Here is a 12,894-nt window from a genome sequence, read left to right on the forward strand (position 1 = left end):
GGTTGAAGGGTTTGGGGTGAAGGAAGGGGCTCTGGGTTTGAGGGGCACAGGGCTGGGGCAGGGGATTGGGGTTGTGGTGCAGGGTTACCTCAGGCAGCTCCCGGTCAGTGGTGTGGCGGGGGTGCTAAGGCAAGTTTTCTGCGGACCTCACGGCACCCTGGAAGCGGCCAGTAGCAGGCCCGGCTCCTAGGCAGAGGTACGCAAGCAGCTCCGTGTAGCTCTCGTCTGCAGGCACCACACCACAGCTCCCATTGGCCAGTTTCTGGTGCTCAGGGTGGGGGCAGCGTGCGGAGCCTCCTAGCCACCCTGCCTAGGAGCCAGTCCTGCTGCTGGAGGCTTCCGGGGCACAGTGTGGTATCAGAACAGTTAGGGACTAGCCTGCCTTAGCCGGACAGCACCGCCGACAGGACTTTTAATGGCCCGGTCAGCAGTACTGACCAGAGCTGCCACAACCCAGTGCCTTCCATTCCGCAACCCAGTACTGGGTTGCAACCCAGTTTGAAAACCATTGTTCTAGATGATCCCAGGAAGAAGCAGTCATCATGCACTGTCCCCTTTCCTTTCACGAAGTGGGAGCTCCACCTTTCTTAAGTTCCCTTTGCTTGTATAAGTGGAAGGGAGGAGACAACCCTTTGTATTTGTTTTTCACCTTTGGATTCATATGACACTGTCAGGTTGAACGGTCACACCCATGATGTTGAATTGTGTGCACTTCCCTAATACAGATCAGTGGTTTCATCCCTTTACATGGATTTTAACAAAACATATTGTAGTTATGATAAGAATCTAGGGTGAAATGTTGGCCCCATTGAAGTTGAAGGGAGTTTTGCTTGACTTCAGTGGGCCAGGATTTCATGCCCAGTATATATGGCATGTTGGTATCTAGATTAGTACTGACTGAAAGTCAAAGTTTGCAGAAGAAGAACATTGATATTTGTGAATTCATTTATTTTAGTGGAAGTCTTAATTTTCTCCTTTAAAAAAAAAAAAGAATATTTGAAGCCAACAGAACATTTTGATATGGCAGCACACTCTGCCGCCTATCTCTAAACCTATAGTCCTATAGGTAGGTGCAGGCTTTAAATCAGTTTTCAAGGTAAATTTATTTCCAAATTAAGATATTAAGCCTGGTCACACATCTTATCCTCTTAGCATTATCTAACACTAACACAATTACCAACAGATAAATATTGGTAATCTTGCTAATTAAGAGCCGGATCCTGATACCACTGAAGTCACAGGCAAAACCATGCATTGCTCATTCACTTCAGTAATGCAGGACTGGACCCTTAGAGGATGGCTGTCAACCCTGGGAGCAAAGACACTTCCTTTCCATTGATGCTATAAAACACTTTACCCTCCATGCTTCACTTCCCCTGCCCTGATACTATGGGAGCTGACAAAGGAGGATTCAGAATGAACCCATTTCATTAAGAGGATTTACATAGATGATTTACCTGGTACTTTCCATAAGCAGCTAATTACTACAACGATATCCAACACCATTAAATGCCATGCAAAGCTGTGAGAGCAATCCTTATTAGGAAACAGAGTTCACAGATATGGGCTATATGCAGTACTATATCTCTGCAGCTAATTAATCTAATCCAATTCTCACACATCTCTACTGAAGTATGGAACAACACATGCTGATATCGACATTCATGCCAAGTTCTTCCAAAATACAAACTGGCACTTACTAAAATTAGCCATAATCACTCTAAGTTCACATTCTGCAGGAGAATAGGATATCAGGAAGGAATCTGAAGCCCTCTAATTAGGCACATAGAAAAAAATATGAAGGCACATTTTAGTATCCAAAAGGCAATCCCACACGAGGAAAGAGGGAGAGAGAAATTGCACCAGACTGAAGTTATGTATAGACATACAGTATAAACAAAGCCTCCTTACAGTTTTAGACAGATGCTGTTTTTGTAGAGGAACATACACTTTCATGCAGTCTCAAACATTCAATTTTATGTCTTTTGTTGCAGTCGTAGCAATGTAGGCCCCGATGCTGCAACTCCTCATTCCCAACCTTAATCTCAAGCATCTAACTAGTCCCATTGAAGTCACTAGGACTACTCATGCTAAGAGATAAGCACGTGCATGATCAGAGCCATAGACATACGGTCATATTCTCCCTTCTATGGTCAGCACAAGACTTATGAACCACTTAAGCCCTCAAAGCAGGGGAGGACTTCAACCTATGTCATAAATCCTAACAGGCTTTCATAGGCACACAAAGGAGTGTGTGTTATGGCTTCTCTCTTACAGGCCTAACTTCTTTGGTTGATCTAAGGAGAAATACAGGTGTGTGAAATGATCTACTGGGATGTATGGCTGAGCAGTATATCGGATAGCACCATTTGGAGAAGAGAATATTCATGCACTTGCAGTTGTACCAGAGAGTTGGACAAGGCACAGGCTCTAGACTATGTAAAGATCTTCCTGGGGCAAATAATTCAGTTCCCAACTGAAGTACTATTAAGACCTGGATACCAAGATACCACTATGCCCATGCTGGTTTTGTGCTGAGCGGAGAGGGCCATCCCATGCAGTCACTAAATGTGTTCCCGATGATCTCATTCAGTTTCTTGTCCTCTTTGCTTCAGCTCTAATAGACAGAAGAGAGTATCATGCGATGCAGTATGGAATTAACAGAAGTCTTAATTCTGAGTCGAGAACAGAGATTAGAGGAAGCAAGCTGGAGTTGCAGAGGGGTCCATCATCTCATCACTTCACAGCCTTCCCTTCTGTCCCCACCCTGCCTTGCCCTTCCATACTTTGTGCATCAGTCAGAGACATCTACTCATTTTAATTAGCCTGGAAACCGCATTGACTGTGGACTGGTTTTCAGATGAAAGCCAAGCCCGTGGTGTTGGAAAAACGTGGTCCGGATTGAGATTAGATACAGTGTTAGCTTCCTGTTTGAATGCTGGGTCCCTCTCTCCTCTGACCTGCCTACTTTCCTCCAGATACAAAGGCAGCTACTGTTGCTTCTCAGGCCTTGTCTACACTGGCAAGTTTCTGTGCAGTAAAGCAGCTTTGGGCACTGTAACTCCCGAGGTGCACGCACTGCCAAGCCACTTCGTGCGCAGAAACTGCGCTGTTGCAGAGCTGTTAAAAAACCACGCCGACGAGAGGCGTACGGCTTTCTGTGCCGGGTCTACAGTGCTGCGGTGCCAGTGTAGACACCCTGGTCGATTACAGCACTGCAGCTGGCCTCCAGGAGGTGTCCCACAATGCCTGTTCTCGCCTCTCTGGTCATCGGTTTGACCTCTACTGCCCTGCCCTCAGGTGACCAACTGTCATCCCCACCCCATACATTCCTTGTGAATTTTAAAATTCCCCTTCCTGTTTGCTCGGTGACGTGTGCAGTGGTCTCAGCGCATCTTTCCAGGTGGCTATGCCTGCTCCACAAACCAGGCGATCCCCCGCTTGGAGCAATGCCAAGCTGCTGGACCTCATCAGCATTTGGGGAGAGGAGGCTGTGCAGCCCCAGCTGCACTCCAGCCGTAGGAACTATGTTACCTATGGACAGATTTCACGATGCATGACAGAAAGGGGCCGTGACTGGGACACACTGCAGTGCAGGGTCAAAGTGAAGGAGCTACGGAACACCTTCCACAAGACTGCTGTTCCGGTGTTGCACCCACGAGCTGCCACTTCTACCAAGAGCTGGACATGATACTCGGGGCCAACCCCACCTCCACTGTGAATGCCACTGTGGCTACTTCAGTGGTCGCGTGCCAGTCGAGAGTGAACCGAGCCAGGAGGAAATCTTGGACAAGGATGTGGAGGGGGAGGGGTACCCAGAGGAAGAGGACAACTCGGAGGTCAGAGATGCATGCAGCCAGGAGCTCTTCTCTACCCCAGAGGAGGCTAGCCAGTCACAGCTGTCAGAGCTTGGTGAAGTGCAAACAGGAGAGGAGGCCCCTGGTAAGTGGCTTTGATTTTGGGAATCTCTGAAGCAAGTTTTTGGGGGCAGGAGCGTTTCAGAAAGCAGGCTTGTGTCTGCCTAGTCTGAGCAGCGGAACAGGGTGTTGCTTGACTCCTTCACTTCATGGGAATCTGCCTCAGATCTCCTTGAAACGTTCATGGAGATACTGGACAATCCGCTGCCGCAGGTTCTTTGGCAGAGCTGCTTTGTTTCTTGCCCCATTAAAGGTAACTTTCCCATGCCACTCTACCATCACTGCAGGGGAGAGAGGGGACGGACCATTGCTGCACACAGGTGAGCCGCATAAGGGCCAGGGCAGAAGCCGCAGTCGTGGAGAAGATCCTCCCTTGATTCCCTGCTCATCCTCCACATCGAGAGATCTTCCATAATGAACACAGCCAGTGGAAAATGTGGGGACAGTAATGATTATAAAGCCTACCCTACAGTGCTGGGTCTACCTAAGAGCTACGTGCCCAGTGTACAGTATGGTCCTGGAACAATGATTTCCCCTGCTCCCGTGGTTACTCACCATTTTGGGGGTCTTGCTCATGTGTGCTTGCCTGGGGTCAGCCAGTTAGTGACAAGTATGTGAACAGCGGCTGGGTTTTAAATCACTTAATCAGTGGTCTGTGTGTTGCACACAATACTGCTTCTGTAAAATGTTGCATTTTGGCTTCACAGCTATGACCTTGGGAGCCCAGCCTCCTTCTTTGTTATCGTTGGCTGAACGGCTGCACAGAATTAGAAAGCAGCCACGAAGAACTAAAGAGGACTTTCTGTGTGATGTCATGATGCACTCCGCAGCCGAAAAATAAGAATTGAAAGAGTGGCAGGACAGTGAGAAGAGGGATTGAAAGGAGAACATGGCGCACCAGAACAAAGCCACGGCATGGCTGTTAAACAGTATGGAGCACCAAGCAGACACGCTCCAGGCGCTACTAGCACTGCAAACCGAAAAGCTCCATGCCCACCCTCCCCTGCATCTGCTGTCGCAAAACTCTTTCCCATGCGCCTCCCCAGACATCACCAACACACTCTTATCAACCTCCTGGCTCCAGTCTGTGCCCGCTGCATTCCACTCCTGCCCTGTCACAGTCTAGCCCTGCGGACCCAGGACCCACTGCACTCAACACCCATCCCTCTGCAGTTTAGCCCTGCTGAAGTACAGTACCTGCTGCACTGTACTCCAAAGGACAAGGTTGCATATGATCCCTGGACATACACAAATCTTTAACCATCCCGGGACCCCATCTCCTCCTGGGACCCTCCCTTCCCCCATCCCCTACGGTGCTGCTGTGTTTTTTTGTCTCTCTCCTCCAGTTGTTGTTTTTTAATAAAAGAATTGTTTTGGTTTGAAAGCAATCTTTATTCCATTAATTGAAAGCAAAGAGAGCCCTGCAAAGCAACAGGCGATTTTCTTAAACCTTCATAGTGCATCATCTGCACCAATCACCTCCTAGCATTATAAGCACTGCACTCCCCAAGCATAGCAACAAATACTAGTGGTTTTCAGCTTCAAATTGCTGCCTCAAAGCATCCCTGATCCTTATGGCCCCCTGCTGCGCCCTCTAATAGCCCTGGTCTCTGACTGTTCAAATTCAGCCTCCAGGCACTGAGCCTCAGTGGTCCAGCCCTGAGTGAAGCTTTCCCCCTTCCCTTCACAAATATTATGGAGCATACAGCACACGGCTATAAGCATAGGAATATTCTCATTGGCCAAGTCCAGCCTCCCATATAGGCAGCGCCAGCAGCCCTTTAAACATCCAAAAGCACACTCAGTCATTCTGCACTTGCTCAGCCTGTTGTTGAACTGCTCCTTGCTGCTGTCAAGGTGCCCCATGTATGGCTTCTTAAGCCACGGCATTAAGGGCTAGGCGGGGTCTCCCAGGATCACAATGGGCACTTCCCCTACAGTGATCTTCTGGTCTAGGAAGAAAGTCCTTGCTTGCAGCTTCCTGAACAGGCCAGTGTTCCAAAAGATGTGTGCGTCATGCATCATTAACACAGCCTATGTTAATGTCCGTGAAATGCCCACAGTGATCCACAAGCGCCTGGAGAACCATAGAGAAATACCCCTTCCGATTAATGTACTCGGTGGCTAGGTGGTCTGGTGCTAGAATTGGAATATGCGTGCCATCTATCGCCCCTCCGCAATTAGGGAAGCCCATTTGTGCAAAGCCATCCACAATGTCACACACGTTATCCGGAGTCACGGTCTTTTCGAGTAGGATGTGATTAATGGCCCTGCACACTTCTGTCAACACATGTCCAATGGTCGACCTTCCCCCTCTGAATTGGTTAGCAACCGATCAGTAGCAGTAGCTTCCACAGTGCAATTGCCACACGCTTCTCCAATGACAGGGCCACTCTCAGTCTCGTGTCCTTGCACTGCAGGGCTGGGGCGAGCTCATCACATAGTCCCAGAATGTGGCTTTCCTCATCCCAAAGTTCTGTAGCCACGACTCGTCATCCCAGACATGCGCCACGATGTGATCCCACACTCAGTGCTTGTTTCCCAAGCCCAAAAGCAATGTTCCACTGTGGTCAGCACCTCCGTGAATGCCACAAACAATCTCGTGTCATAGCTACTACGCATGACGAGATCAATGTCAAGCTCCTCTTGCCTTTGTAGTTTAAGGAATAACTCCACTGCCACTCATGACATGTTAGTGAGAGTGAGCAGCATATTGGTCAGCAGTGCGGGATCCATTCCTGCAGACGGAAGAGGCAGAGCGCGCAATACACAAACCGTTGAAAGATGGCGCCAAATGCAGACAGAAGTACAGGGATTGCTGGGATGTGAAGCAATGCATCACGGGGCATTGGGACAGGACCCAGGATGCCCTGCGACCCCCTCTGCCTTCCCACAACTCTTAGTGTCAGAAGAGGAAGAGATGCTCTGTGGGATAGCTGCCCAGAGTGCACCGCTCTGAATACCACTGCAAGTGCCGCAAGTGTGAACACGCGATTGCGCAGGCAGCCGACAGTGTGAACATACAACAGTGGTTTCCCTTCAGCGCTTTCTGAGCGGCCGCTGTAACTGTCGGCGATGTAACTCTGCCAGTGTAGACATACCCTCAGTCTGCACTTGGGTCTCTAGACTCACTAGTGAGGCAATGCAATTTTCAGGTTTGTCCGTTGCAGAGTGATTTCCTCCACCTGCTGCCTTCCTGAGATACTGCAGGGCCTCCACAATAGTTCTATGGACCTGCATGTAAGAGACAATCTTCTTTCAGAAGAAGAAACTACCTTACAAAGAAAGTCGTCCCTTCCACCTCCTAAAAAAAACATAATTAGGGACCATAATTCAATGTTTTGAGGGTTGATGGTGATTTTATTTAGCAATCTTACTTACTGGATATAAGTTGTCTGAAGTAAAATTTATTCACTACATCCAACACTCTTTCTCACTCTGAAAAAGTTACAGGGATCTCGTGCATGCATTATTCTTTGCAAACTGCAGACTATGGGCAGGTGCCTAGAAAACAACTTCCCAAATGGACACAGCAATGTGCTGCAGAGGCAACATGAACACATGGCTTGTATCTAGATTGGGGCCAGCTCTTGCAAATTCTGTTGATGTTACAAGTGCATGGAGTGCTACATGCCAGGGCTGTTGTATAGCCAGGAAAGCTGCTCAGGTCAGAAGCATGTGGGCCATTCATTCCCCACGGAAAGCTGCGTATGCTACTAATATGTGGATCTATCCCTCAGAAGGCTTTAGCTACATTTTCATGCTCACCATGAGGTCAATTGCAGAGGGCCCCTGGAGCTATTGCTGCATAACTTTTTGGAAGAGGCAGAGTCCCCAGTAGCCTTCTTCTGCACTGCAGTCCTGCTGGCTGTGCTTTGTCTGGTGTCTATGTACCATGAGACAACACCGAATTTTGGCTTGAGTGATTATTCTTAAGAATTTCAAGGATTGTGTCTAATTAGAGAGAACTACTCCAGAATACATATTAACAAATTAACAAAGTGCCACAATCAAAGTGCCACATCTCCTGGATCAGCATGGGTTTTGTCATAGCTGTGTGTTATTTACAATGTAAGATGTAACTCTGTATGAAAGTTTCAAATATAAACAATTTTAAAGGTACAGTGGACTGTACAGTAATAGGCTTCCCCCGTTCTACATTTTTCCTTACGTTTGACACCCACTTTTCAGTGACATCTCTCCTATATCTGAGAGGGTCCCTTCTGCCAGAGGCATATATAGTCCTCTAAAAGAGGCCACTAGCCATTATCATCTACCTTTCAAACTTTAAGGTTTTAGTTGTTTCTTCCCTTCTTACAGTGCCTTAGCAAGCTAGTGATTGAGAATTCAGATCCTGTTTTCCATTTATTTATTTATTTATTTATTAAGCAGGGTTCTACTTTCTGTGCTCTGGACATGTACAGAACCTGGTGATTTTCTACACTGGCAGTTCTCTTTCTTCTGGTAGGAAACTGAGTTTTATTTCTTGGCTCCAGATATTGTAAATGCTCCTACACTGGCCCAATATGGTACAAGTAGCTGGAAGCAACAGCATCTCCCAGAGTAGAAATAGAAGCCAGTGCTGATCAGCATCCACCAAGACAGTACTTCTAGCAGCAGCAGGTTTTGGAAGAGACTCTTCTGTTTCAGAATTACAATCAAGAGACTGATTTACCTTTTGTGTCTGAAGTATATTAATAATAGGTACCAGAATATGGACAAATGAAAATTCTGCTCCTGAACTGTTGAATATTGCTGACCAAGAGGAGTTTCCACCTAACCATACATGTCATCCATCATAAAGCATGTCAAGGACATAAAACTTGAGTATGTTGAAAGATCAGTAAGGAGAAAGATTGGAGGTTTGCATGGGATTTAGTATCCATGCTTCAGCCATGCAGTTCCCTTTTGCTTTTACATTATCACAGGGCGCCATTTGTGGAGCTGAAATAAATGCAAGCTGTGGCCTTTCACAGAGTGGAAATGCAAATAGCGAACACATCTCCTAAAAAGATACTCAGTGTACATGAAGTACAAAGGGTCATTTAAGAGCACTAAATCCTCTAGTGCTTTGTCTTACATAGCTTCTCCTCCCTCCTCCATTTCCCTTTGTCATAGCAGTAGGTCCTGCACTAACACACCAGACCTTAAAATGTTGAGGTTTGTACACACAGTACATTCCTATTTGACATTTACTAATTTACCCCATGTTGAAAAGATTATTAATATGCAATGGTGCCAGCATACCAAAACAAACTCTTTTATGGAGGACTCTCAATATCAGAGTTTAAATCCAATGCCTGTCGTCTAAAAACTCTCACTCCTTTGGTTGAGTGCTCAGCTAAAAAAACTACATTCTTTGATGACATACTAATTTTGGAAAGGTTTTTATATGAAACGATCTGGCAGATATTAACATGCTACAGCAAAACATGATGTTGCAGCTCAGGTTTCCTCTTATGTGAAACCCCAAACCCACCAAGTGAAACGTCAGCTGCATTCCTTGAAATCTGAAGTGATTCTCTGGCTCCAGAGAACAATCGCTGCACTGTTATTTCTAAGGAGCTCCTGCTTAAAAATGCCTGTGCCCATTTCTGAATGCTAGAATGACAAATGTAAATGGATAGTGTCAGAGTCACAGCCCCACTCCACTCAGGCAGCACAAAGTGAGCAGAAACTGCCCACAGCTCCCTAAATGAGGATTCCTCTGAGATCAGGGAGTCCCATCAGGAACACATCAATCATAGCCCGTAGCCCTGACCATGGCACACTCCAGATATTCGCAAGCTGGAGGACAACCCCTTTGGGAATTTTGTCAACAGGCATTAGTTAGAGCAGCCCTAATCTGTTTTCACTAGAGCTGAGGTTGGGGTGGAGTTGGCACAGAAGCCAGGCCATAGAAGAAAACCTGGCCAATAACTCTGCTGAGCTGAGGCAGCAGGGCCTAGAACTGGGTCATGGCTGCCAAGTTCTGGGCAGCTCTGTATGTGATGTTCTATGCAAATTTAATGGGCTAATTTGAATATCAGAAAATAAGTTGCATGCAACCAAACATCAGCTTTAACAAAACTGTGCGCATTTAGTTCAGATGAAATGTGTCACTTTGACAGCCGTGGCCAATGCTAGGGGAAAAGGCAAGCATGGAAGCCACTGGAAACAGAGCCTTCCAAGGTACAACTATGTTTGGGCATATTTGCTGGTAGCAGAGTTCTACCATGACTTCATTGCACAGGGTAGACAACATGATTTTGCCTAACAGCGCATTAGAGCAGTGTTATTCCCTCATGTAGAGGCAAACAGGTAAAGGTAAGCTATAGCACAGGTTGCTAACATAGTTCTTTATACTTCCTTGCTAATGTGGATTCGTATGCTAAGCTTGTAAGCTCTTCGGGGCAGGGTCTGTCTCTTTGTTCTGTGTTTGTACAGAACCTAGCAAATGGGGTGCTGGTCCATCCCTGGGGCTCCTGGGCACTACCACAATGCAAATAATATTGGTTCTCCCGAAAGGAGAAACCAGAACTGGGTGATTTTTTTGTTCAAAACATGTTTTCACCTATATATATATATATATATACACACACACACACACACACACACACACACACACAGATTTGGATTGATTGAAACATATCACAAGGTGTTTTGAAATTTCCTTCAATTTTATTGTTAAAAACTATTAAAAAATCCTCAAAATTGAAATGAAATGTTTCATTTTACCTAAAATGAAACATTTCATTTGACTTGAAATGAACACACCCCCTCCTCCTCCCCCCACTTTTCCTCTAAGTTTTCTTTTGGGTCAACTTGAAGACACATTTTTTTTTAATTGCCAGTGAACCGAAGAATTAGATATTTAGCCAGCTCTAGAAAAACCTTACATACAACATAACCTGTGCTAAGTCAGTTCCTAACCGTGGCCACCCGTCCCACTAGCGGGCAAACGCTACAGTGTGATTAGCAAAGCCGTGACACACCTCCTTCAATGCTGCTAGTGCATTTTGACTATAGGTCTGCAAAGATTAACAGGGACAGAGACAGCTTTTTTTTTTTTTTTTTAAAAATATGGTTCTAAAGTAAAAAAATAAAATAGCTGCTTAATACTGCTGTAATGAGTAGTTTTGTACCATGACTAAATTTGCCCACTTTCAATAAAGTCATAAACAAGCTTCTGTTCCAAAAACTCAGTGTTCCTTTTATTTATTAATGCAATTTAGCCCCCCAAAGTCCCCAGTTGTCGACACCCATTATTGAGCAACTTGTGAATTATTTTTTTAATGAAATGGTTTTTTTTCTCTTTTGTTCCAGAGGATTCACTTTTCTCCATAAGCAGTAAAATCACTGGGAAATCCTGCGAATACAATGGCACCGCCTACCAGCACGGGGAAATGTTTGTGGCAGAAGGGCTTTTTCAGAATAGGCAACCCAACCAGTGTGCTCAGTGCAGCTGCTCAGTAAGTAATAATTTCATTGAGCCCTGCTGTATGCTTTGCTAGATCCTCTTTGCTAGGAGACCAGCCTATTGAACCTTAACTAATGTACAGTAGTACCTGGGCAGTGCAGGCTGAAAGTCAGGAGCAAACAGTGACATATAAAAGCATATTCAGAGCCGGTATGCAGCCCCAGGTAAATGCCATTCTGCCTCCTAGTCCAAACACAGACAAAATCTACCCTGTTGTGAACACTCTGTACATGAGCCCACACTCCACATACTTAAAGTAGTTAGGTGGCAGGTAGAATATTGCTACTTGGAGTATATATAGTTTTATGTCAACCAGACTATGGACAGTTCAACACTGGCTCTCTAAAAGAGGCCAGAAATTATTCTGAATTCAGTAAAGATTCCGACAAGCGGGAACTGGATGGCTCATGGGACTGACAATGGGCCATAGAACTTTAACCCACTCGGTCATCAATTCAAATTGCAGTGACCAATAGTTGTCACCCTCCGGTGGCTGTTCAGAGCCACTCTGAACTGAAATCGGTTCAGTCTATCCACCTCTTCCTGGACAAACATTGGCCACATTTGGACCTTCATTTGATCAAGTCACCAGCAAATTTAGTCTTAAGGAACCATCTCGGTAGCCATCTGGCCCAACAGGTCAACCAGTGAATGGACTTGGAGATTACGCTACTGGGTCACTGCTAAATGCAGTCCCTCCAGGTCAAGGCTGAAACTCATCGGTGGGGCAGTGAGTGGGGAGCTTGCACTGTGGCAATGCCCATGTTGTACCTCTCCTGTGGATTGAGTCTCCTGGTATGTTAGGTACATTTCCTGAGCACTATATTCTGTACAATGTTTTGTAAATATTTTGTGTTTTTAGAAAGACAGTTAAGGAATACTCTTCAGTGCAATATCCTGTTTCTAGATGCCAGAGTGGCACGTATGTAGATGTACAGAGCCAGATTCAAATCTGTATAAGGGCTTGTCTTCACTACTTGGGGTACATCGACCTAAATTACACTACTCCAGCTACATGAATAAGTCGACGTAGCTTAGGTCAACTTACTGTGGTGTCTACACGGCGCTGCATCAATGGGAGGCACTCTCCCGTCGACTTCACCTCTCAAAGAAGAGTAAGGTGAGTACTGGAGTCGACCGGCAAGAGCTCTGCTGTCGATTTAGCGGGTCTTCACTAGACCCGCTAAATCGACACCCGCTGCATCAATTGCAGCAGTGTTTATCTCCCTGGTAGTGAAGATAAGCCCCAAATGTAAATGCATAGTATCATATGAATCAATGCAGAAACCATTTCTTAATTGTCTTTGTTTTTAATGGCAGGAAGGGAACGTGTATTGTGGCCTGAAGACTTGCCCTAAATTAACATGCTCTTTCCCAGTTTCTGTTCCGGAGTCCTGCTGCCCAGTTTGCAGAGGTAAAATCTGCTACGTAATCAAAAGGATACTGTCTGCAAGCATGCCACATTCACCCATTGCAGAGGGAGTTTGGACATTAAACATTGTATTTCAGCAGATGTAT

At 45.9% G+C, this 12,894-nt stretch overlaps 1 protein-coding gene across 4 annotated transcripts in view; it reads left to right on the plus strand.

Annotated features, from left to right (window-relative positions):
* The window catches only part of CHRDL1 (chordin like 1), a 55,357-nt gene that overhangs the window by 24,835 nt on the left and 17,628 nt on the right, over positions 1-12,894 (plus strand). For all 4 annotated transcript variants that reach the window (XM_043522688.1, XM_043522687.1, XM_037909421.2 and 1 more), the window contains 2 exons: positions 11,223-11,368; positions 12,697-12,790. In XM_043522688.1, the coding sequence (XP_043378623.1) occupies positions 11,223-11,368; positions 12,697-12,790 (240 nt within the window). The remainder of the gene's footprint in view (positions 1-11,222; positions 11,369-12,696; positions 12,791-12,894) is intronic.

The sequence above is a fragment of the Chelonia mydas genome, chromosome 9 (genome assembly GCF_015237465.2).
Source record: "Chelonia mydas isolate rCheMyd1 chromosome 9, rCheMyd1.pri.v2, whole genome shotgun sequence".
Lineage (NCBI taxonomy): Eukaryota > Metazoa > Chordata > Testudines > Cheloniidae > Chelonia > Chelonia mydas.